General features: G+C 38.3%; 3 protein-coding genes across 7 annotated transcripts; all 3 read left to right on the top strand.

Moving 5' to 3' along the window:
- The first annotated feature begins 2,749 nt into the window (after positions 1 to 2,749).
- On the top strand, positions 2,750 to 5,100 carry LOC100334508 (uncharacterized). Of its 2 annotated transcripts, XM_003198009.7 has the most exons (6): positions 2,750 to 3,089; positions 3,598 to 3,783; positions 3,862 to 4,176; positions 4,262 to 4,570; positions 4,695 to 4,787; positions 4,922 to 5,100. In XM_003198009.7, exons 2-6 carry the CDS (start codon positions 3,729 to 3,731, stop codon positions 4,963 to 4,965), a joined length of 816 nt encoding a protein of 271 aa, XP_003198057.2. In that variant the 5' UTR covers positions 2,750 to 3,089; positions 3,598 to 3,728; the 3' UTR covers positions 4,966 to 5,100. The 2 variants fall into 2 exon arrangements, with proteins under 2 accessions (XP_003198057.2, XP_073799881.1); XM_073943780.1 differs by lacking the exons at positions 2,750 to 3,089; positions 4,695 to 4,787 and having other exon boundaries at positions 3,646 to 3,783.
- Positions 5,101 to 11,327: 6,227 nt separating this feature from the next.
- Positions 11,328 to 19,934, top strand: trim35-4 (tripartite motif containing 35-4). 3 transcript variants are annotated; one of them, XR_012400668.1, is made up of 7 exons: positions 11,328 to 11,906; positions 15,198 to 15,293; positions 15,377 to 15,607; positions 16,464 to 16,486; positions 16,639 to 16,757; positions 17,460 to 18,860; positions 19,133 to 19,389. XR_012400668.1 is itself a non-coding variant. In XM_001345494.10 (6 exons), exons 1-6 carry the CDS (start codon positions 11,520 to 11,522, stop codon positions 17,999 to 18,001), a joined length of 1,398 nt encoding a protein of 465 aa, XP_001345530.2. In that variant the 5' UTR covers positions 11,328 to 11,519; the 3' UTR covers positions 18,002 to 19,934. The 3 variants fall into 3 exon arrangements, 1 of the variants encoding a protein (XP_001345530.2); XM_001345494.10 differs by having other exon boundaries at positions 17,460 to 19,934; XR_012400669.1 differs by lacking the exons at positions 17,460 to 18,860; positions 19,133 to 19,389 and having other exon boundaries at positions 15,377 to 15,673; positions 16,639 to 16,698.
- On the top strand, positions 19,379 to 24,180 carry LOC101882750 (GTPase IMAP family member 4-like). Of its 2 annotated transcripts, XM_005171530.6 has the most exons (3): positions 19,379 to 21,119; positions 22,395 to 22,979; positions 23,421 to 24,180. In XM_005171530.6, exons 1-3 carry the CDS (start codon positions 21,092 to 21,094, stop codon positions 23,432 to 23,434), a joined length of 627 nt encoding a protein of 208 aa, XP_005171587.1. In that variant the 5' UTR covers positions 19,379 to 21,091; the 3' UTR covers positions 23,435 to 24,180. The 2 variants fall into 2 exon arrangements, with proteins under 2 accessions (XP_005171587.1, XP_073799890.1); XM_073943789.1 differs by lacking the exon at positions 19,379 to 21,119 and having other exon boundaries at positions 22,184 to 22,979.
- Positions 24,181 to 25,550: the final 1,370 nt, after the last annotated feature.

Below are 25,550 nucleotides of genomic sequence, written 5' to 3'. Positions count from 1 at the left end.
GCTGGCAAATTAAACAGACACATATTCCACTGACCTCTGTGAAGAAATATTATTTGCCCCATCGTGACTGAAATTTCCTGCAATCTCAACAGTGAGATTTTCCTTTTTCTTGATTGTGCCATGTGTCACCAAAACGTGATTATGAATTTTGTTTCCTTCAGTTTTTCGGTTCGTTTTACTTCATAACAGGAACTGCTGCCTAATTGAAGGCATGTCATAGCGACACCCGGTGGTTATTTATTGAATTACATTAATTTTTGTTTAGCGGGCCAGATTCTATTAACATTTATAAAAAGCCTCGTAGTTTGGACACCCCTGGTCTACAGTATGTCCTGGTGTGGTTCGATTGACCTAGCATGAAACTGAACATGCAAAGTCACATTTAAGGGACTGTTTCAGATGAATGTATTACTCATTGTTACTTGTCAATGAACGTGACCCGTCATAGTTAAACAAAGATGTACTCACTACACCTTCAGCAAACCTCAGCATACCTGCAGCTCAATGACTTTTATGAGCATTTATGAGCATTAATAATGGTGAATCTGTTCAGGAAAATATCCAGCCGTGTATTACTGTGTCTCAAACAACTGAAAATAATACACAACATTAAATCTACAGCTATATATATTGTACTGAGTGAGAGCGCTTCTCTTCCTCTAAACTGAACATCATTGACGACTGAAGCCTTCAGTTTACTGGATCTTCATCTGTGTTGAGCTGCTTTGACACAGTCTACATTATAAAAGTGCTGCACATATAAAGATGAATGATGTAAGTGTCCTCGTGATCAGAAGGTGAAAATGCAGTGTGTGTGTGTGAGCTGCCGAGTGCAGGATCATGACTCTATATGGCCAGATGACTGAACTTAAAGTGACGTGAGGTATGTGGTGAGGCTAACCAAAGTGTTGCAACTTATAGAAAGAGGAACTGAGCCAGAAAGATTCACACCATCAGCCTAAACTGGTCTATAGTTGACACCCACTGCTGACTGTGTGTTAAACCAGTGTGGTCAAACTAACACGACCAACAGGTCTAAACTCAACAGTTTCTGCAGTGTGTGTGAACGCCTCTTCTCTGTGCTCTTCATCTGCTGTCAGAGGCGTAAAGCAACGTTAGGGAGTTTATATATATATATATATATATTTAATTTTCTGTCAAGTTTTGTCAAAGGTTTGTTCTCTGCACTGTTGTGCTCGTTCATACTTCTCATCAAACATTAATAGTTCACATTCATAGTTCATTTCAATTGAGAACTAGTTCATAGCTCAGTCCATTTTCATACTATCATGAACAACTTACTGTTTTTAAAGAGGAGCATTGCCTACACACTACCCATTGCATTTGATTACAAATTATATAACAAAGTAGTATTTGGTAAACTGATGGATCATTATATTCAGGTAATTTGTGTTTTTAAGCAGGCATACATCTATCTAAATTGAACTGTTCTGGGTTCAGTTGCTGGCAGATGAAGATTATTTTAATATAGAATAAGAGTAAAGACTGATGAATCATGATGGGGTAATCAATCTTCATACTGTGCATGACTGTAAAAATGGCACCTGAAATGTCTTGGCTACTGCCGTAACCCTCAATCCCTGAAGGAGGGAACAGAGACGTTATGTTGAACATCATTATGCTGCGGTCACATTAGAGTTTGAGCATGTGAAATTCTGTCTTATGGCGCTGTGAAAAGGGGCGGGATTAAACAAGATGATTAGACGTTTAAAAAGCAAGTGATTGGTCCATATTTAAGATTTCTGTCAGAGAGCTCTTGTTTTGATCTTTTTTTGTTTTCATGCTGCGTTCACACCAGACGCGTAACAGTGATTTATATGTTAAGTCAATGCAAATGCGCGAATAGACATTCTGCAGAGCGATACACGCGAATGGTGTGGCGAGAATAACACGATTTGCGCAAATGGCGCGATACACATGAATTGAGCGTTTCGCACATTTGACGCGCTTAATGCACGTTTCGCGTGGAACGCGAGTCAGAAGCACCGCTGAAAGCCTCCGTCATCCAGGTCTAGTTTTGGGAGGAGTTTATGAGCACACAGAGCTGCTGCACATCTGAAAGGATCTTGTGGACTCAGACACGGTCCTAAACGTATCAACACACTGTTTTTCAGTCTTCATAAAGCACATAAACACTGTTATTTTCTTCATAAAATCCATGTTCGCTATTTAGCAACGAAGCTAGTCACCAGGCAAACAGAAGCCCTGCCCATCACACGAATCCACGTCTGTTCTGAAGTGAATTTGACACGCAAATGAAGCAGATTTGATGCGCAAATGAACCGGGGATTGACGCGTGAATGAAACGAGTAAACTTAAATGTTCACGCGTCTATTTACATGGGAATCTCGCGATTTATCTGCACGTTCCGCATCTGGTGTGAACACAGCATTACGCAGTCACTTGTTGCAATTTCGCAGGTCAGAGTTCACCAAGCTTGAACTTTGCACCACAGCGAACTGCGAAACCTGTCACATGAGCTTGCGTTTCCAGTCTGACACATTCGCGTGTGTATGAATGGAAGTCAATGGGGAGAAAAGTCTAGTGAGACCGCAGCTTATAGCCTCGCTCACACTTCAGCTTGAGCATGCAAAATTCTGTCGTATGACTCTGCAAAAAGGGGCGGGATTAAACGAGATGATTACACATTTTAAAAAGCGAACGATTGCTCCATATTTTAAATTTCTGTGCAGAGAGGTCATGTATTGATCTTCAATTGGTTTTATGCAGTCACATCATGCGATTTCACAGGTCAAAGTTCACCAAGCTTATAATCTGAAACACATCAAACTGCGAAACTTACAGCATAAGCTTGCTTTTCTGGTCTGACACATTCGCGTGTGTATGAATGAAAGTCTATGGGGAGAATAGTGCAGTGTGAGCGCAGCTTAAGAAAATAGGCCAATGAATACCCATGAACTTGCATAGAAGCTTCTTCACAGGTGCGACTGCTTAATAATCAGCTGAGGATATGAGCAGCACCTGGAGGAGCCTCTGTCAGACACTAGCATTCAGCTGGTGATTCAGCAACTGTGGCGCTGGAACAATGTCTCCGTTCCCTCCTTCAGGTAATGAGGATTACAACAGTAACCTTTCAGGTCAGGAAATCTGACATGTTGAACAACATTATGGGGAAATGTTCTGTCAGGTTAATTGCAGAATTAGGAGGCAAGTTATTAATTTATTCTTGCTGGAATATGGACAGTCTTATAACTAATACAGATCAGATAGTGAATTATCAGGCCTTCAGATATTATTCTGGGAAAACTAATGTGTCAAAACAAGTGTTAGAGCTGTGGTTTACTGTAAAGACAGCCTGTAGAAGCGAGTTCTCACAGTCAGCACAACAACAGATCTACACCAGAAGAGTGAGATCACAGCTCTGAAAACAGCACAACTGATGCAGGATCAGCTCTACTGTAGGATCTGTGTGTGCTTTAGTGTCTCGACCTATAAATGCAGACTCAATATAAAGATTAAATATTCACATTAGATGGGAGTAATGTCGTTCCTGATTCTGTTAGAAAAACACAAGCTTGAGTATGATTAACGTTTCTGCATGTCACTCAAATACAGCAGTGTTCAGTGCACATTAAACTGTGACGTATCACTAAAGAGGAACATGCAGAAACACAGGAAGAGCTGCTGCTGTTTAAACAAGAGCTCAACATATATAAAAAGCAGAAGACGAGTGTCAGACACACAGAATGGCTGATAGGAGTCCTCTGTTTCTGCTGCTCATCTTCTGGACACTCAGCACAGGTAAACACTGCTGTTCATCATCTACAAGACTGGATTCACAAAAAATTACAACAATGACATTGATGTTGTGTGTTTCAGGTGTGTTTGTAGCAGGAGACACTCATGTGTTCAGCAGTTGTGGAGAAACTGTTCATCTGCCCTGTAGAAACACTGATCAGCACTGCAGACCAGGAACTGACTGGGTCTTTAACAGTTACAAACGGTCACCAGCAGTTGAGCTGATTAGTTTAGGGGTAAAGCAGAGAAACCCAGAGAGACTGAATCTGGGCTCTGACTGCTCTCTGAACATCAGTAGAGTCACAACAGAAGATGCTGGACTTTACATCTGCACACAGTGGAGAGGAGACCAGAAACAAAGACCTGATTCAGTTGTGTATCTGCATGTTGTTGCTGGTAATTTCCTGCTCATGTGTTCAGTTTAATCAGGGCTGGATTCTGTGTTTCAGCTCATGATTAGTGATTTGTGTCTTCTGTTCAGTTTCAGTCTTTCCACCACTATCATCATCACCTTCACCGGGACTCTTTCTGACAGTCTACTGTCAGCTGTTCTCATATACTGCAGACGTCTGTAACCGTTTAGTCAGATCTGAGGATCTTCATCTGTCCTGGGTGGATGAGGCTGGTGTTGATCTGAACACAGACTCCAGATATCAGATCTCTTCTACAGGCTGTATCATCAGTCTGTCTACAACACTCATCAGTGAAGATGAAGATAAACAGTGGAGATGTGGAGTCTATCAGAGAAATCAACTGAAGACCTCAGACACGTTTACTGTCCACTATTCAGGTCAGAGACACATCAGTGAATCAAATGCTAAAATATACTAGAAAAAATACTCAAGTGTTCTTGTGTGTTGACTAGTTCGTCTATGGTGTTCTACAGTGTAATTCTGAACCTTCATCCTTTACAGCTAAAGGTATCAGAGCTCCAGCAGTGAGTCCAGTTCACCACACAAACTGTGAAGATCCACAAAGTCCAAACCCAGCAGGATCTTCTACAGCAGGTCTGATCTGTGTGTTGATCACTTCTGTGCTTTATAGTGGGCAATACTGGAGTTGTCTTGTGTGTTGACTAGTTCTACTGTGATTGTCATGTTGTCCAGTGTGATTTATCAGAGCTAATGTTGATGTTTTACAGCTAAAGCTGAAGCAGAGACATTCTGTGTGATTAAACAGCAGTGACTCCAGCGCTCTTCACAACACCAGCAGCAGCTTCAGCTCAGTCTACACACTCCTCTGCTCTTCTCATCTACACTTCAACCATGGAGAATATTGCCTGATTATGACAGATCTTTCCCAACCTTCTTGTTCAGTTGTGTAAGTGTGTGTGTGTGTGTGTGTGTGTGCATCTTAAGGCTGGTTTATACTTTTGCGTGGAGTGATCGGCGTGACCCACGGCGCACTCCTTCCATGTTGTCGTGCATTTATACTTCTGTGTGCTGTTTGTGTTGCTCTGCAATAACACTTCAGAAACACTAGCTGGCAACAGGTTTATATGTTCCTCTGTGTCGAGTTTCTTTGTGGGTGTTTTCTTCTAAAGGCCACATTAATGTACAAGTAGCTCAAACTCACTCATTCAGAGGCAGGAACCGGCGGACGTGCAACAACTTTAATCATAAGGTAAACACAAAACACCTGGAGCTCCTTCACGGGACTCACCACTTGTTAACACTCAAGCCTCCTTTCCACTTAACACGACAAACAACAAGTGACAGACCGGACAGACCAATGGAGAGCAGTCCGGGAGCTGCGTTGAGTTCCGATCATCTCTGTATACGGGAAATTCGGATCCGAATTGAGCTGCGGATCCATTGAAATATTTGAACTCCTGCAACTAGACCTTATGCGACCTGCCGATTGGATGTGATGTATTCCAGTGTTGTCTAAGCAGGTCCGTGTGCGCGAGATGAGAAATAGGAGTTTATTTGGTTATTTTTTTTATTCTAAAAAGTCTTTATTAAAAAAAACTTTTCTGTTCATAAATGTAAGTAAAAAACTAATAAAATATATACTTTTAATGTTGTCTCCACGTTCACTCAAATCATTTAGAGGTCTATGAGTTTCTAGTATTGATTCTTTCATTAAACCATATAAACGCACAGAGAATAAAGCCTCTTGCTTTTGCCCTTCTTTATTTCGGACACCGTGAAATCAGCTTTTCCCCTGTGGTGCACGACAACACTGAAAACACTGTGCAGCTGCCACAAGGGGGCGTATTCCGACAGTCGTGTCCAAATGTTGTGTGCAGTGGAAAGGCGGCTTTACTTTATCAGGCTCGCAGCTCTCTGCCCCGCCCCACACTCGGCACAGCTACCAAGCCGACCAATCACAGCACTTGCACTATGTTTCATTGTGACGTGTAGTTACATTTTTTGAGAGGTGCGCATCAGCCACGGCAAGGGGTCTGCAACCGCTGGACCATACACGTGCGCACGACGCATGAGTATAAATCAGCCTTTAGGCCTAAGATGTTTTTCAAATATTTTAATTGTTTTTTGTTGTAGCAAATATAAGGTTACAGAAATAAACTTCCATGAATAAATAACACTTAACAAATATGATTAAAACAATAATCTTAGGGTGCTTTCACCTTATTAAGTTGGGTTGAATCACGCGAGGCAGTGGCGCAGTAGGTAGTGCTGTTGCCTCACAGCAAGAAGGTCGCTGGGTCGCTGGTTCGAACCTCGGCTCAGTTGGGGTTTCTGTGTGGAGTTTGCACGTTCTCCCTGCCTTCGCGTGGGTTTCCTCCGGGTGCTCCGGTTTCCCCCACAGTCCAAACACATGCAGTACAGGTAAGCTAAATTGTCTGTAGTGTGTGTATGAATGTGTGTGTGGATGTTTCCCAGAGATGTGTTGAGGCTGGAAGGGCATCCTCTGCATAAAAACTTGCTGGATAAGTTGGCGGTTAATTCTGCTGTGGTGACCCTGGATTAATAAAGGGACTAAACCGACAAGAAAATGATGATGATGATGATGAATCACACTAGAGTGGGTTTTCCCTATTGGTGTGGTTGGTTTGGGCAGGTGTGAATGCAGCAATCTCACTCAAGTGTGTACCAAAAGCAGACCGAGATCTACTTGAAGAGGTGGTCTCGGTATGCTTTCTAATGAACCCTGGCTGCAGTGGTTTGTTTGTGGTGAGAACATGATACGATGTGCTGTGCCATCTTGTGGGGTGTGGAGGAACAATATTTGTTGACAGCGCTTTACCAACAATTTTAAACAGAGAGAGAGAGAGAGAGAGAGAGAGAGAGAGAGAGAGAGAGAGAGAGAGGAAACATTGTCTGACAGATCACTGGTTATTTTTCCTGAAGATGAGCATGTCGCAGTTAAGCTAAACGAATTCACGCCTCCTCCTGAAGTCACGTGTGATGCACCTTCACTGTTTGCAATGCATTACAACATAGTTTGCCAGCCACAGTCATGCTTCAACTGTACAGCTTGTCTAAAGTGATGTATACAAACTATATAGTACACTATGAGCAGGGATACAATCAGCCAGTGCAGTCGTCCTGCCATAGTAAAAAGACATTGTGTATCTGCCGGTTTGTTTATTTGCTGGAGTTCCGTTGGCATTTTCCCTCACAATAATTCTGACCAATCGAAAACCAGTTAGGACATACGTTGAGTAACATCTGGCCAATGAGTGATGAGGATTTCAGTTATCAGGTATTCAGTTATCCTCCATTCTTCTCTTCTTCAATCCTTACTTAAATGTTATGATGAACTGAAGCTTGCGGTGATTGGCTGTTCCTCCATGCTGATGTCAATAAGGGGGCTGTTCAATTCAGTTCAACTCAAGTTCATTTGTGAAGTGCTCTAGGAGCCATTATAGCTTGTTTTGATATACTATATTTGTCTGCATAATTTATATTTGCTATGTAAATGTGAAACAGTCACAGACATGAAAGCAAAACTATTTTGTTACCAAGAAAGTTAGATGTTGTAAGGTCCACCCAGTTGGTCCAATGACGGTATCCAATGGTGGATGAAGGTTCACTGCATGTTCGGTCTTTCCATTGCACAATGTTGATTTATATTAAACTTAACTCATATCTGACTCCAATTTTAGTATGAGGTGGTTTAGAATATTAATATATTTATCCTCGTTTTATCTGACTCCAATTATAAAACATTAAGAAGATTATATCAATATGTAATTTAGATAAATGTTTGAACCGTTTGTCTTCACTTGTAACTATTACATCCGTTCATTCGGGTGCTCATGTCGCTCAGAGAAATCGCCTCGGCCGAAGGCGTCCCTCACGGTCACACTCCGGTCAGTCTTGAATATTAAACAGAGGTAAATTGACTAATACTTTAGATGGCCGCTACCAGCGCGCTCGTTCTAAAATACTTTAGTTAGTCCCGCTTAGATGTACACCTTTGAGTTAAGACAATCATCATTTCTAATTAGAGGTTAGGGCATTAATATAAATGTACCCGACTACTGGACTCTATAGTAACTTTGGTTTTCACCAGGCCCATGGTTTCCCATATGAACTTAATTTAGAATAATATTACCTTCAAACAAAGGTCGGGTACCCAATCTAGGTTAGTCGTGCAACACCTTGTTGACCTAGACGGAAGTTATCGCCCTTTCCACCTAAGTACACATGAATCCATATCAAGAGTCAGCCGGATCGCTAAAACACAATTAGTGTGCCCAATGCTCCATCTCAACTGGATTTTAGTCCGTCTACTGACCTGACGCAAGACGTGCGGAAACAAGGATACAGCGTAATCTACTTGAATTAATAATTACAGAGTGAGCAAAATATGGTCAAACATTACAATTTATTAGTCAGGTAAATGTATTATGCCAATTCAATCAGTCAATTCATAAATGATCAATACAAAACATCCAATTATCAAAGATAAATCCAAGATGAAAAAGATGCATTCCTGACTTTGAAATATACATAACATGGGGCAGACCCCATGTTATGGGCTGATCTGGTTAGGCAGAATCGCCCTGAGTTTTTCTCAAACCTTACCTTAAATAATCCAAGAATTCCCTCAAGGAAGGGGGTGTGAATGTATAACAAAAGGCATTCACACTTAGTGTCACACCCCTCACAGTGGTTCAAAAGATGCCTGAAGTTATATATTTATTGTTCTGATTATGTCTATTTCTGAGAGAATGAGACCATTGTACCAATCGCACTGAGACATTTCAAATGATATCAAACATGATAGTTAAAGTCAGTTTGGTTAATCTAAAACATTCAAACATTGAAATGGCCATATGTGTGAGTTGGGGGGATGAAGCTGAGTCTCAGCATAGTCAGATGCAAATGCAGCAGGAACTGGTTTTTCCCGCATTCCTCCCTGGTGGGTTGTGAAGTCACCAGTCTCTGTTTTCAGCTCATGTTTTGAATTGTCAAAGACATCAGAATATTTGCAATATTTCAATTCTTACAATGTGTATATTATTTGTGTCATATACATATAGATTTTGTATATAAATATACATGTTTTTTTTGTTTTCAAATGAATGCATGCACATGTGTATTTATACATGCATAATAGATATACACAGCACACACACACACACACACACACACATATATGTTATGTCTAAACACGTTTATTTTGAATGTGATTAAGCAGAATAAATGTTTACACAGCGCTACTTAATACTAATTATTTTGCAAAAGTCAGATGTAGTAAAGGGCTCAGCTTTTGTATTTATTTATCCACAATTAAGGAATTAAACACAGCAGCTCAGCTTCTGAATGACTACCATAAAAACTGCAACATAAAAAATAGACATACGACAAAAAACCTTGCCTTTTTGGGTGTTTAATAAAGGCACAAACACAGCAAACGACAGACTTGACTGTTGAAGGGAATCTCACACACATGCTCATGTAGAGAAATAATGCAGACAGAGATTAGAGCATAACAGCAGACAGTTTATTTTATTTTATTTTTTTAATTAACAAGAACCAGCATGTACAATTTTCTTATACAATACAATACAATCAATTTACATTTCTCAACAAGAATGAAATAAGTGAGAAAAAAAGAAAGTAAAGGAGAAGAGAAAGAAAAAACAAAAAACAGAGTAGAGGGTACATAATTAATAAAAATTAATATAAAATATTAATAAATAATAAAAAAAAATAATAAAAAAATATTAATAAAATTACATACAAATATATTACACACATTTTCCAATTTTAGTTAATAACAAGAGTTATTAATGCACTATTTCAACAGGAAATGCATATACACAAACATATCATGCAAAAATGTATTAATTTTATTAATTAAAAGCACATATTAATTGTTTTAATTGCTTTTCTATTTTGAGACTTGGAAGTCACTTTTATATACAGTTGAATCTCTTTTTCTAACACCATGAAGAGAGGTTTGCTTTTGGAAAACTTGGATTTATGTATGTGAAATTTACAGAATAATAAATTCATAATAAAATCAGCATCTTTTAAAGAGCGATCCTTAACATAAAATCCCAAAATCACATGTTTATAAGATAAGGAAATTTTTTTAAGATGTTATGAGCAATAAAAGCTTCAACATTCATCCAAAAAAGTCGAGTATATTGGCGAGACCAAAATAAATGTGAAATAGTTTCATTAAAGCTTTTACAAAAACAGCATTCTAACTCAATATCAATTTTACATTTTTGTAGAAATAATTGTGTGGGATAAACTCTATAAAGTAATTTAAATTATATTTCTTTGGCCTTATTTGTAATAAAAAAAATGAGGTAATGACCATACTTGAGTCCAGTTTATGTTATTAAAGATATTGTTCCAGTAAAAAATAACATACGGTATAGACATATTTTCCTTTAAGATTATAACAGCAGACAGTTACTATGACCATTTATGAGAAGCTGCTGTGACACAATTGTAAAAGCGCTGTACAAATAAAGCTGAATTGAACTCAACAACAAAGAGCTGAAGGGCCTTAATTGAGTATTATTAAGGATATATTTAATTATTTTCATGCTTTGACTGAATATGTGTTCGCTATCATTGGTCATTTTAAAGTCCATTTTAAAAGCTTTTTCATGTTTTTTTTTTTTATTGACTTCAATAACAAACATACAAAATTCAATTTTACACAAAAAACACAATAATAATAACAGATCAGGATAAATAACAACAACATTAAAAATTAAACAAAAAGAGAAATAAAAGAGAGAAAAGAAAGAAAAAATAAATAAATAAGCTTAAACATATACATACATAACACAAATACAGCAAGAGGAAAGGAGGACTTATGTATCTGTGCTATTTCCAAAAATTTTTATCATAAAAAACTAAGAATCTATCACTTTTCTCATTATTAACTAGTCCAAGAGATTTAATAAAAACATAAATTTCTATTAAAAATATAGGAAAAGAAGGCTGCGAACTGGAGAATTTTTGTTTGTGAATAAAATCTTTTCCATACAAAATAAAAAAGTGAATAATGTAATTCTCTGATATATCAGTTTTACTTTTTCATTAGTTGAAGAAATCGTGATTTTTCACGTGACCTATTTGAACACGTGATCAGAAGCTCCGCCCACTTGCAAACCATCAGCAGGAAGAGACGCTATAATCTCTCTCTCCTCTGATAAACAAAAACAAACACAAATGCAGCCGCCAGCATGAAGAAACGCGCGTTAGAGGAGTATTGTTAAGTCTTTGATTCTCGAGTTTGTTCAGAACTAAGAGAGAGAGAAGCGTCATTAAAGTGAAAGTGAAACCGCGGTTTAAATGTCTTCGCAAGCGGAATACGACTACATCTGCCCGGTGTGTCATGAAGTCTTCCGTGTCCCCGTTATCTTACCGTGCGGTCACAGCTTCTGCCAGCGGTGTGTCCGTCAGTTCTGGAGCGGCAGGAGGGCTCGGGAGTGTCCGGTGTGCAGGAGATCTTGCAGACATCTTCAGCCGGTGGTGAACCTGGCGCTGAAGAACCTGTGCGAGGAGTTTGAGACGCGGAGGAAACGCAGCAGACCAGAGGACATGTGCGGTTTACACCAAGAGAAGCTCAAACTCTTCTGTCTGCAGGATAATCAGCCCGTGTGTGTGGTGTGTTTCACTTCTCAACAGCACGACCAGCACACACTCAGACCCGTCGCTGAAGCTGCTGCACCCCGCAAGGTAAAGCTGCTGAATTTACTGCGGTGAAGTATTAAATCATTAAACACCATCCTGACCTCCTCAATCATTTAATTTCAGGCAAGATTTCTGTGCAAATTCTAAATAGAGGAATCATATTTGTAGCCAGTGACTAGCAAAGTAGCTACAGCATTGTTCAGAGTCAAATAAATAGAGCTAATGTTGTTTTCAAGTCTTACTTAAATGTGATTCAGACCCAATATTAAGTACCATGGTAAACAATATAAAGAGCGTGTCACAAGTTGTCATTGAATAAATTAATGAATGAAGTTGCTTCAATCTACTGGCCATATATTCTGCATTATCCATCTTTAAACAATTATTGCTCACAGATCTTTAAAACATTATCTGAAGCTCTCAATATCCACATTACATCTCTTTAAACTTATCCACTTCTATTCTTCTACATCACGCTATTATTTGGTTATTTTTCTGTATCTCCTAGCATTCCCTACTGTAAAGTTCATGATAGATTCCTGGCAAGACATTTAATTTAATTACATGGACATTTTTTATTTTGTTAAACTAAGATGGTTTTTAAAGTGTCCAATTACAAATCTCATACAGTCAAAATAAAAATGTTATAGTTATGCTGTATTGTTTATTCTGTGGTGTCACCAAATAGATTGTTTATGGTAATACTTTAATAATAATTATATTTGCGCAATATTACAGATCATCACAGGGATGGAGACAGAAATATGAATAAGAGTCTTGTGAGGAAGCTGCAATCTTGAAAGTATGATGTTTAAAAACTATTAAGCGATTGAATTTACAGATATTGTATTACATCGTGATATATCCCATTATCAGAATATGAGGTGACTTATATGTAATCTGAGATTTTTGTCACATCATCCAGCCTGAACTCAAATGACTGCAATTGAGTATTTTTTTTTTTTAGATATTGTAGTTTACTATGTAATTTTTAAAATGTCTACTTTTAATTATTTATTGCTATATTGGTACTTTGGAGAAAGGTTGTACAAAAAAATAATAATTAAAAAACAAAAATAGTTAATGAACATAATAATATATATTTTTTACAGTTATAGACCAGCTCGACTTTTCCATGAATCAAAGAGTTTGAAAAGTGGGCACAGTTGGACAGTGTAATTAGCTCTATGTTGAATAGTACAGGAGTAATCTTGCAACACTTTATAAAAACACTGTAAAACTGTATTTTGGTTGGAAAATGTACACTTATGAACATAAAACTTAATCAACAAAATAAATAGATTAACTGTTACATCCTCTTATTGTCTAGGGGCTTGGAGAATTGTGCAGAATTAAAAAATTAAAGACAGTGTAATATTAAATAACCCCCCCCCCCCCCCCCAAGTCTTTTTTTACATTTTATAAAAGAGTTTCTAATTATTTTCTATATTGACTTTCTATATATTTTTATCCATTATTGACCTTTTCATAGACTACTTGTTTGAACTGTCTGTTGAAATGCAGGACTCAAGACTTAAAGTCTGATTCTAAGCCAAAGAGAGATACACACACACACACACACACACACACACACCTAAGTATACGCATAAGTACCTAAGTATACTGAACACACATGTCAAGAGCCAATAGGAGTGTGTCTTAAATCAAAGATGTGATTACACTCATCCTCAGCTAAATATAGAGGTGGTGTGCAATGCGGTCAAAGATACATTGAATCACACACACACATATGAAAAATTGTGTTTAAAAAGCATTTAAAGACGCAAGCTTTGGTCAAGCTTTTAATTAACAGTATTAGTGTTTTTGTATTTGTTTTTTTAATGAGTTTTAATATGTTTTGACATGCTTTCTTTTATCGTCTTGTGTTCTTTTACTTGTTTTCTCTTATTGTAAAGCACTTTGTGACTCACTGTCCGGGAAATAAACCTTTACTTATTTACTTACTTATGAAAAATCAATAAAGGAAGCATTAAATCTGTGTTCAAAAACTAAAATCACACACATCCTCAAGACAAACATAAAGTTAAATGAACATCCCGGCTTTTATATTTTAGTTTCAGTCTGTTAGTTTTCAGGATATCTATTAACTAGAGTCTCCAAAAACAAAATGTGCATTTAGAAAATATAAAACTATTATAAACATCTCCCTGTGTTCGTGTGGGTTTCCTCCGAGTGCTCCGGTTTCCCCCACAGTCCAAACACATGCGGCACAGGTGAATTGGGTAGGCTAAATTGTCCGTAGTGTATGAGTGTGTGTGTGAATGTGTGTTTCCCAGAGATGGGTTGTGGCTGGAAGGGCATCCGCTGCGTAAAAACTTGCTGGATAAGTTGGCGGTTCATTATGCTGTGGTGACCCCGGATTAATAAAGGGACTAAGCCGACAAGAAAATGAATGAATGAATGAATAATAAACATGTGTAGTCTGCAGTTTGTCTCTTCCGCCTAAATGCATCAATGATTTTTTGTCGTCTCCTCATACTTTAGTTTCTCATCAAACTTCTGACCAATCAAATGCTCTCTAGTGTCTGACATGCCCCGCCTCCTTCTCCTCATTGGCTTTTCATTTGATTCAGTGACACTTTATTTTGATGGTCCATTTAAGTATTAGTAGTCTGTCTGCCTAATATCTGCTGATACTGCTCATTCAACAGACACTTAACTGACTATAGGAAACTTTGCAAATACATGTCCACTTACTCTAACCCCAACCTAACAGTCTACTGATAATCTAATGAGAATTAATTGCAATATATACCTTAAACTCAACAAACAGACCATCAAAATAAAGTGCGACCATAGATGCGCTTGAGCTCAGCTGCTCTCACTGGCAGAGCTGTGAGAAAACAACATGCTATTGGCTGCTCTTTTCAATAGGGGAGGAGCTACTGTTTGTCCCGCCCTCTCTTCATGTTGCACTTGAGATTGAGAATTATTGAAGAAACATACAGATTTCACAACACTTCACAGGACCTTTGATTGGCTATAGACATGAAGACCCTAAAACAGCTGAGATTCTATTGGTGAAGCGAGTGGAAATGCACTGACGTATGAATTTATGTGAGGAAGAGTATTTAAACTGTGTGCTGGGATGCGCTCACCAGACCCCTGATCAGCTGTCTCACTGTATCTGCTGTAACAATAAACGTGTCTGCTTCAAACTGAGAACTTTAAAGACCTCCACTCCCCTAATGAAATCTTTTACAGCATGTTCAACATGAGAAAGAAAGTCAGGTTTTGTAGCACGTAAATGTTGGGTAAATGACAGAATGTTTTGGGTGAACTGTCCCTTTAAGCTGTCCTTCCTCTTGACTTCAGGATCAGCTGAGTGCAGCACTGAAGATCTTACAGGAGAAACTGCAGCACAGAGAGAAGACTAAAGAGGAGCTCCAGAAAACACTCCAGCACATCAGGGTGAGGAGTAGTATTCACACATGCTGCATATATATTTAAATGTGTTTATATAATGTATATGATTGTACATATAATGTGTTCAGGCTCAGGCGGAGCAGACGGAGCGTCAGATCAGACTGCAGTTCCAGAAGCTCCATCAGTTTCTCCGTGATGAAGAAGAAGCTTCAGTGTCTGCTGTGAGGGAGGAAGAGGAGGAGAAGCAGCAGATGATGAAGGAGAAGCTGGAGGACATCAATAAACACATCTCAGATCTCTCACACGCCATCAGAGACACGGAGGAGAGCATGAGCCGCAGCAGCATACGCTTTCTACAGGTCTGAAGATTGATTACGGAGAGATTGATAGATTGAGTTATTGATTGGTTGATGAGTAATATATTGGTGAGTATAATATATTATTGATTGATTGAGTGATTGATTGATTAAAGGTGCCAAACGCTGTATAGGTTCAATGAGTTAAATTATTCTCTGATATCTACATAGCAGATTTATGGCTTCAGTAAGTTCAACAAATCTCCAGAAATGCTTTTATAAGCTTCTTTATTACTCCGTAAAAATACAGCTAAAATCAAAAGAGCCATAATTGACCATATTTGGATTGACCCTGGATATTAATAATATTAATTACACATAGTAAACAATCTGAGCATCCCGTTTTCAAAATTAAAAGTCCCTCATTGCAAGTTAAATATAAGCTTAAAATAACTAATGGAGGGAAATGATCATTGTCGTCTCATTCAGAAACCTTGTGTCTTATTGAACGCATACTGACACATATTAATGATCCCAGTGCAGCACATGAGCCGGTGTTCTCCTGATGATGAGTTGCTTTAGGATAAACAACCTTAAGTACATGCAGATGTTGATGGTGTGGCCTGTGAGTCGCTGTGTTCTGATTGGCCTGTTGTCCATCGGGGTTTTACACTTGTGTGATTTACATGAGGAGGAGGAAACAGTGCTGTCTGAGGCTCTCAGTGTGACCATTTCCATACACTGATCTCTTATTATTTGCTGTGCCTAGATATTTTTTGTAGGGCACCTATAATTGAAGAGCAATTGATTGATTGATTAAGTGATTGATTGATTGATTGATTAATAAGCAGTTGATTGATAAATGATTGGTTATTGATTTATTGAGCTCCTGCTGATCTGTGTTGTGTTTGTTCTGCAGGAGTTCACAGTGTCGATGGAGAGGTAAATGATCTTGCTGGTGTGTGTGTGTGTGTGTGTGTGTGTGTGTGTGTGTGTGTGTGTGTGTGTGTGTGTGTGTGTGTGTGTGTGTGTGTGTGTGTGTGTGTGTGTGTGTGCGCGGCTGCTCTTCTAAATGCTGAATGTTCTTCTTCTAGAGTCCAGATTTCTCCGCCTGATCCACAGATCCCTGCTGGAGCTCTGATCAATGAGTCTCGACACCTGGGGAACCTGATGCACAGAGTCTGGAGGAAGATGGAGAACATCGTCCAGCACAGTGAGTACTCATTAATCTATTTCCATTGTTCATCATTGGTTCTGATCAGCAGTTCCTTTAAACACAGTGTTGCCTATTCAGATACAGATGGGTCTTATTATAGCCGGTATTAAATAATCATATCATTGCATTTATGTAATCTAACCTCAGCTTATTCTGACGATTCATTTAATGTCCACAAGGGGGAGACATAAACCAAAATACAGAGGCGCTGTTCCATCTGTGAATAAATTGCAAAGCTTTTCTCTAATAATTACAGCAAAAATGCAGATAACTTTTAGAAAATAGCTTAGAATTAATTACAACATTTTTAAACATAAGAATTGATCAAGTTTTTACTTTTGCAACCGCCCGAACTGCAGCACGCTAGGCCTATTGGTATCCATCAGCTGCCCTGTGAAGGCAGGAGTGTATGGCTGTTTCCTAATGTGGGGTTGCAGCTGGAAGGGCATCCGTTGTGTAAAACACATGCTGTATAAGTTGGCGGTTCAGTCCTCTGTGGCGACCTCTGATTAATAAATGGACCGAAAATAAAATGAATGAATGTATTTTGTGTGTTGTTTGCACCCGACTATAAATATAAATTCTGGTACTGCAAAGTTTTCCTCAAGCCTTTGCTGTAGCTCAGAATTATAAATTTGTCTGATTCTGATTGCTAATGAATAAGTGTAAATGTGAGCATCTGCTGTTTGCTCTCTGCAGCTCCTGTGGTTCTGGACCCGAACACGGCTCATCCAGATCTGCTGGTGTCTGCTGACCTGAGCAGTGTGAGATGGAGCTGGAGCAAACGGGCTCTCCCTGATAATGCGGAGCGATTCGACCACCACCCCTGTGTTCTGGCCTCAGAAGGCGTCCGCTCGGGCACTCTCAGCTGGGCAGTGGAGGTCAGACAGAGCTCAGACTGGACTCTGGGGGTCACCACAGAGCTCAACCAGAGGAAGGGCTGGGATTTCTTCAGCGCTGACGTCTGGAGCGTGTGCTATGATGAGTACAGCGTGTCCGAGCGGCCCGTGTTCGGGGTCCGGGTGAAGCAGCGGCTGGAGCGAGTGCGTGTGGATCTGGACTATGATGGAGGAACCATCAGCTTCTCTGATGCGGTCAATAACACACACATACACACCTTCAGCTCCAACTTCACACACACACTCATTCCGTTCTTCAGCTGTTACACCATATTCAATCTCAAGATCTTACCGTCGAATAGTCAACAACAGCTCAATACTAATGCAGAACTTACTCCTTAAAGAGACAGTACACACAAAAATGACAGCTTACTGAGTATTTACTCTCCCTCAAGTGCTTCCAAACCTGAAGTTTCTTTCTTCTGTTGAACACAAAGCAAGATATTTCGAGAAAGCTGAAACCATTGACTTCTATAGGAAAAGCAAAGACTATGGAAGCAATAGTTACAGGTTTTTGGCTTTCTTCAGAATATTTTCTTTTGTGTTCAACAGAAGAAAGAAACTCATAAAGGTTTGGAATGAGTAAAGTGTGAGTAAATGAGGACAGATTTTCAGTTTTTGGGTGAGATGTGCCTTTAAAGCAGGTATTCACCTCTTGAAGTTAATGTTGACCATCAGCTTTTGGGTTTCCAGCATTTTTCAAAATATGTCTATTAGTTTGTTCATCAGAACAGGTTTTGATCAAGTGGAGGGAGAATTTTCTGAACATTATCACATCTGTGTTGTTTGAAACTAGGGCTGGGATAATATATTGATTTATTGCGATTTGAGAAATGATTCTGAAATGTTCTGAAGGCATTGCAATTCTTTCTTAAATATATTCTGAGTTTAGTTTTTACCACCTGCTGGTAAAATGATCCTAGAGCACCGTCTGCTGGAAAAAACTATGCTAGAGCACCGTCTGCTGGTAATAACTAGCCTAGAGCACCGTCTACTAGTAAAAACGATCCCAGAGTACCGTCTGCTGGTAAAAACTAGCCAAGAACACCGTCTGCTGGTAAAAACAATCCTAGATGGCCATCTGCTGGTAATAACTAGCCTAGAGCACCATCTGCTGGTAAAAACTAGCTTAAAACGTCATTTGCTTGTAAAAACTAGCCTTAAACGCTGTCTGCTGGTAAAAAAAAAAAACTACCCTAGAGTACCGTCTGTTGGTAAAAACTAGCTACTGGTAAAAACTACCGGTAAAAACTAGCCTAGAGCACCATCTGCTGGTAAAAACAATCCAAGAGTGCTGTCTGCTGGTAAACACTAGCCTAGATCGCCATCTGCTGGTCAAAAAAATTGTTTAGAGTACTGTCTGCTGGTGAAAACTAGCCTAGAGCACCATGTACTGGAAAACACAACTAGCATATTGCACCATCTACTAGTAAAACTAGCCTAGAGCGCTGTCTACTGGTAAAACAATCCTAGAGTACCGTCTGCTGGTAAAAACTAGCCTACAACACTGATTGCTGGTAAAAACTAGCACATAGCACCCTCTACTGGTAAAAACAACTAGCATAAATCACCATCAACTATTTAAAACTAGCCTAGAGTGCCGTCTGCTGGTTTGAAACCTGCCTAGAGTGCCATCTACTGTTAAAAACTAGTATAGAGCACGTCTACTGGTAAAAAAAAAAAAAAAACTAGCCTGAAGCGCCATCTGCTGGTAAAAACTAGACTCAGAATTGTTTCTAGAGAGAGTCACGGTGTATTCAGGTATTTATCTTCCCAGGCCTATATAAATCACATTATATACTGAAGCATCATCGTTAATGACGTATTCAGCAATTTGAGATGCTGCTGTGAAGAGGAAAGTGTCTGAGGATTATTCCACTATATTTATCATTATTTTGTTACTGTTGTTCTTGATGTTCTCAGTGTCTGGTGTTTGATTTTTCACTCATTCCCTGTTCTGTTTATCATGTTTTCTCCTATTTCTGCACGTGCACACTTTATACACAACTGACACTTTTCTAGATGTTGATGAATCTGTTCTGCTTCAGGTGAAGATGATTAATAAGCTACGTTTGTTTAATTACCCCTAATCTTTAATCTCACTGATCCATTGACCAAAAATGTCAGATTTCCGTTGCTTTTGTTTTCATTCAGCTGATTTCTGTTTCAGATTTACTGTATATAAAGTGAAAACAATCCTTCACTTTCCTTCATTTCATGCTTCAGCGAGTCTGTGAGGCTTCAAGCGTTAAATAAAAGACGTCTGTGTTTGTAACAGTGTTCATTATAATAACTCATATAGGTTTTATTTGTTTCATAAGCATATCTGTTCATATTTCAGTGTAAATCTCTGCCTAAAGGCAGAGTCCGGGCTGATTTAGAGATTTGGAGCATTAGAAAACTCCAGCTATGAGGCCAAAAACAAAATAACTCTTCAACTCTTTTACACATGATCATTATTTTGCTCGTAACAGTTTATTTATGCTTGTAGACTTGTGTCTTGCCAAGCTGTGTTAGGTTTTTTCACGATCATAAAGACTTTATCAGTTCATTATTAATAATTAAAAAAAAGTCTTGTAAAAAATGCAAACTTAAAAGTAATGCTACTTTTCCATTTAATAAGTTGTTATTAATGTTTAATAATTCTACAAGCATGTCCTAATAGCACACGTACAACACAGAGATCTATTGATGACTGATCTATTTCCTCAGCTTTATGTTTAATAAAAGCAGCAGCCTCTTCTGTTGATCTCTGCAGTGCGCAGTGGTTTATACTGATTAAACTGATCACTGATCTGAGAAACTTATTATATACTTAAAACAATTAAACCCCAGAAAATGAAAAACATCACTGTGTGCTGAAAAAAACTTATTAAATATATGTTTAGAGTTGTAACATTAAATAAATAGACAAATAACATGACAGGCAGAAATTAATTATGACAGATTTTTTTACGAACATACCCACTGTTTGTCCAGTGCAGCCTGATAAAACTGATTCACGTGTCAAGTGAGACACAGATAATGTGACAGCTGAAAATGCAAAGCTAGACTCACCTGAAACAGTACCAAATGTTCATAATTGTTTATAATTAGCTTATGTAGATTAAATCACAACTTTTAAATCAAAAATAAAGTCTGCGTGGTGATAAATGTAATTAATAATCTCATTTGTAAGAACTACACCTCCAAATCACCCGTAATTCCCCTCAATGCATCATCAAGCCTAGTGTTGTTTACCTCTAACCAGTTCTGTAACAAAGCAAAAGTGAAAGCAGCTAAACTGAAAGTGACTCTTCTCTTCGGGTTTGTCCAATCTAATCTCCTCTCAACTACAGTATTTGTTGATTTAATCTGCTCTTTTTGTTTTGTGTAAAGCATTAAGTTTATCCAGTAAACCGTGTGTGTTTGGAGGATTCTCTATCATTAAAGATGGCGGAGGGAGCTTCACCACTTACAGGTAAGACACTGTCTGTGTCTGAACAAATGTTTCTTATAGGAAATGTATATATTCTGATTTAAGCTGCGTTATCTACATCTGATGCTGGGGTGAAACATTTTATAATAGTGTTTTAAATCCTAATCACAGAGTGAGAAATGGAAATAAATCACAGACATGTTCGCTTTTAGTGTTAAATGATCATGTGTCTGGCTATGGGATTACATATGTGCCATCAAATTTATGTCAAAACAAACCAAAAAACATTAAAAAAAAACTTAACACATGAGAAAAACACTGAAGATAAAAAAGCAAAAGAAGTAAGATGATGTTCAAATAACCTCATTCTTTGTTGATTTCATTTGAGCTTGACGTTCACTGAAAGCGCTGCCAGTGTTTTTACTTTCACTTTTAAGATCAAAGTAAATAAGACACAATGAACTTTTAAATCTGTGCATGTTTTCGGGTCAACTATAGTGTAAAAAGTATGATGGGATACTCTACAGAGATTAGAGCATAAGATGAGTCCCTTCAAGTCTAACACAGCCTTTGTTTGTGCATCACTAAAGCTACGTTTCCATCCACCTATTTTAATGCTCATTTTGGGATATTTGCTTAAATGTTTGGTTGATGGAAACGCCATGATGCACATCAACTTTGAAAATGCGCATAAAAAGCATACGTGCATAAATGAGTAGATAAGCTTTTTATTCAATTAGAAAAGAGCCCATAATAAGAACTAAGCGCTGTTATTCCATTAGGGCGGAGCTATCAGTTATTTTGGGTGGGGCTATTGATCATTTGGGGTGGAGTTATCAGTCCTTTAGGATGGAACTTCAGTATTTTAGAGTAGGGCTATCAGTGATTTAGGGCGGGGCTATCAACCATTTGGGGCGGAGTTATCAGTCCTTTAAGGTGGAACTTCAGTCATTTAGGGTGGGGCTATAAGTGTTTTAGGGCTGGGCTATCTGTCGTTTAGGTTGAGGCCATCAGTCAGTTAGGGCGGGGCCATCAGGTGACAGGTTAATTAACCAGCTGTGTATATTTGTTGCTGTGTCATGTTTAGAGGTGTAAAATGTCCACACAATAGCAGAGCAGTGTGTAACCCGTGCACATTATTATTTTACAACCGTCTTAAACAGTTTACAATTACAGTGCATCAATATCCTAAATGATCTGACAGAATGAACACAGAATGCATCCAGAATTCTTCAAAACTCTTATCTGAAACAAAATCTATGTTTTTCTCAGTCAGCGATGAGAGTCTGATGATCTTATTCTCTATCTCTGTTTCAGTTGATGCAGTGATGCGGATTGTCCTGATGGGCAGGAAAGGTTCTGGGAGAAGCTCATCTGGAAACAGCATACTGGGAGAAAACAGGTTTACAGAGCAGGAGTGTGAGCTTAGTGAGGGTCAAACACAGATCGGGCACAGACGGGTTCATGTGCTGGACTGCCCAGATGTGCTGGATCCAGATGTGGATAAAGAGAAACTGCAGGAGCAGCTGCTGTCTGCATGTTCAGCAGGTCTTAGTTCAGTTCTGCTGGTCGTGCCTTTAGTGAAGAAGCTGGAAAATGAACAGGAGATGCTGGAGTTTATTAAAGATCTGTTTGGTCCTGAAGTTTTGAAGTGCATCATGATCCTGGTTACTCATGAAGATGAGGATGAGGCCAGAGTTTCTCAACTTCTACAACAAAAAGTCAACGTGGATCTTCAGCAGCTGCTGACTGAATGTGGAACAAAATATCACTGTATAAATAACAAGAGAAGATCAGAGGAGCAGAGAATACATCTGCTGCAGAAGATTGAGGGATTGATGAAGGAGAACAGAGGAAAATTGGTCAAGAGGAGGAGAGGCAGCATGGGCAGCTTTGTCAACTGTAAGTGTGTCAATAATGTTTTAAACAAAGCTATTATTAAAAAAATATATGACTCTTCACATATGCAGGATCTTTTGAACCTTTTTTTAATGCGGTAAACACAAAAGTGATGAAATTTGTACTCTATTATTATCTAATAATTGAAGCTGAATGTATGATTCAGGAGGAGACAGTCAGAAATAGTGATAGTGGAGGAGTCTGTAAGTTAATATTTTTAAAAAAGAAAATGTACTTAAATACACATACAGACCTTATTTTCAGAGATAACCTGGCATCATCTGTGTTATAATTAAAACTGGTTCATTTAAAGCTTCTACTATTTTTCAAAAAACAAACGTTTATTTCTTGGAGATGTAAAATGTACTGCAGATCTACAATATAGGCCAGTCTGTTCACTCCTCATCATGAGTCCAGGTCTGTGATCTGCTGTTTCTGTTGTAGTTTCAGGATTGTAGTCTCCGGCTGCAGATCCAGACTCATCCTGAGAGGAATAACAGATCAGATCCGGTTCTGCTGGGAGAAAACTCTGTCTTTTCAGAAATGTGGTTGATATCCTCCTTCAGCTCAAACTCTGTGGTCAACATGTGCTGAAACTATTCTTTAAAATGTGTTAAACAATCCCCAATGAAGCTCATCAAATGTCAGCTGAAGTAGTTTTCTGAACAGTGAGAAACACAAACTATCATGACAAACTGAGTGATGACGGCCAGACATTATCAGCAGCAGAACTCTGATGTTTGCTAAATGGAGGATGGGTTTTAACATGATGAGGGATATTGATAAACGGCCTTGTTTATTGTTGTATGTGTTTGCTATAGTCACTACAGCAGTGTCTGATGATGCTGGTGCTGGAATAATCCACTGTAGAGCAGTGTTATAAAGGTGACTAGTGAAAGAAATGTGTGCGTGTGTGTACGTGTGCGTGTGCGTGTGCGTGTGTGTGTGTGTGTGTGTGTGTGTGTTAAACCACTAAACTATCTTCACAGCATGTATATATCACTGCTTTCTGCTGAGCTGAACTGTAGATTACAGTAATCGTCTGTATTGTGTGAATGCAGTTTTCAATATTTCATGGTTTCAGGTGTTTTGTGTATTCTGTGGCTCAAATTAACTCACTGTATCATTAATTCATTAATTTTTATATTGAAATTAAGGCATCATCCAATGTTTTTTATATGTTTTGTATTACAGGTTTGTTATTTATTTCACTGCTGTCTTCACTTTTCTCACTGATAGATGTCTCTTAGAATGATCAATGAAGGTTAATCATGACAAATCTTAGTGTTTATTATTAACTAATCAACACACCGATACAACAGCTTTTATTTCAAGCATTTATTTATAAGTGCTTTTTTATGAAGTACAGGAATGAACATTATTAACATTATACATTCTTTGAACATGTGGAGGGCTCATTTTCAACGGCAAGATTTTCACTTGATAATAAATACAATTTAAATCAAGTCAATGCATAGTGTATACCTCTAGAAGGAACAGTTCCCCCAAAATCTAAATTACCTCATGATTTACTCTCTCTTTTAAACCTTTATGGGAAACTGGATAATTTAGATTTTTTCTTTTCAGAATTTTCAGAATGTCTTATTTTATGTTCAACTGGAGAAAGAAACTCAAATGATGACAATAGTTAATAGTTTGTGTGAACTGACCCTTTAAATATACTACACATATTATTGTATGATGTTTGTAGCTGTGCATTTTACATGAGCAAGCACAAAGAGGAGCAGCAGCACGGTGGTGCAGTGGGGAGCACTGTCACATCACAGCAAGAAAGTCGCTGGTTCAAGCCTCAGCTGGGTCAGTTGGCATTTCTGTGTGGAGTTTGCATGTTCTCCCTGTGTTAGAGTGGTTTCCTCCGGGTGCTCCGGTTTCCCACACAGTCCAAACACATGTGCTATAGGGGAATTGGGAAAGCTAAATTAGCTGTGGTATATGAGTGTGTGTCCTGATTATTCAGATTGGGGTTGAGTGTTGGGCTAACAACCCACTCTGTAACAATTAGATGTTATGAAGCACCAATGGTGCAGCTAAATATCAGCTTTGTTATAAACGGCCCAGGAAGTAAACACAAAGAGAACATTTATCTAGGCTATCTGCTAGACGAGGCAAATTTATTTATAAAGCAGCACACTTCATACACAAAGGTAATTCAAAATGTTTACCAAAACTAGAAGATAAAAATAATGAAATACAATAGGCACAAGAGATAAAACAACAGATTAAAAATGATTAAAACAGATAAATAAAAGTGTTAAAATTTCCACATTTATTTGCATTCCAGAGAGAGAGAAAGGAGATATAAAAAAGTTTACTATATTTTAAACCTACAACTACAAAAATATGAATTAATCAAAGGAGATGTAATTTTTAGTGACTCTCATAATTTGTTTATGTCATAGACAATAACATGACCACTGATAAATGTGTGTTGCAAACCTACACAGCAGCTGTAGCTTAATACCCAACATTAGTGAAAGTTACTATTGAGTTATATATATATATATATATATATATATATATATATATATATATATATATATATATATATATATA

This window comes from Danio rerio, chromosome 3, assembly GCF_049306965.1.
Source record: "Danio rerio strain Tuebingen ecotype United States chromosome 3, GRCz12tu, whole genome shotgun sequence".
NCBI lineage: Eukaryota > Metazoa > Chordata > Actinopteri > Cypriniformes > Danionidae > Danio > Danio rerio.
Note: the sequence above shows the minus strand (reverse complement) of the source record. Positions and strands in the feature narration are given on the sequence as shown.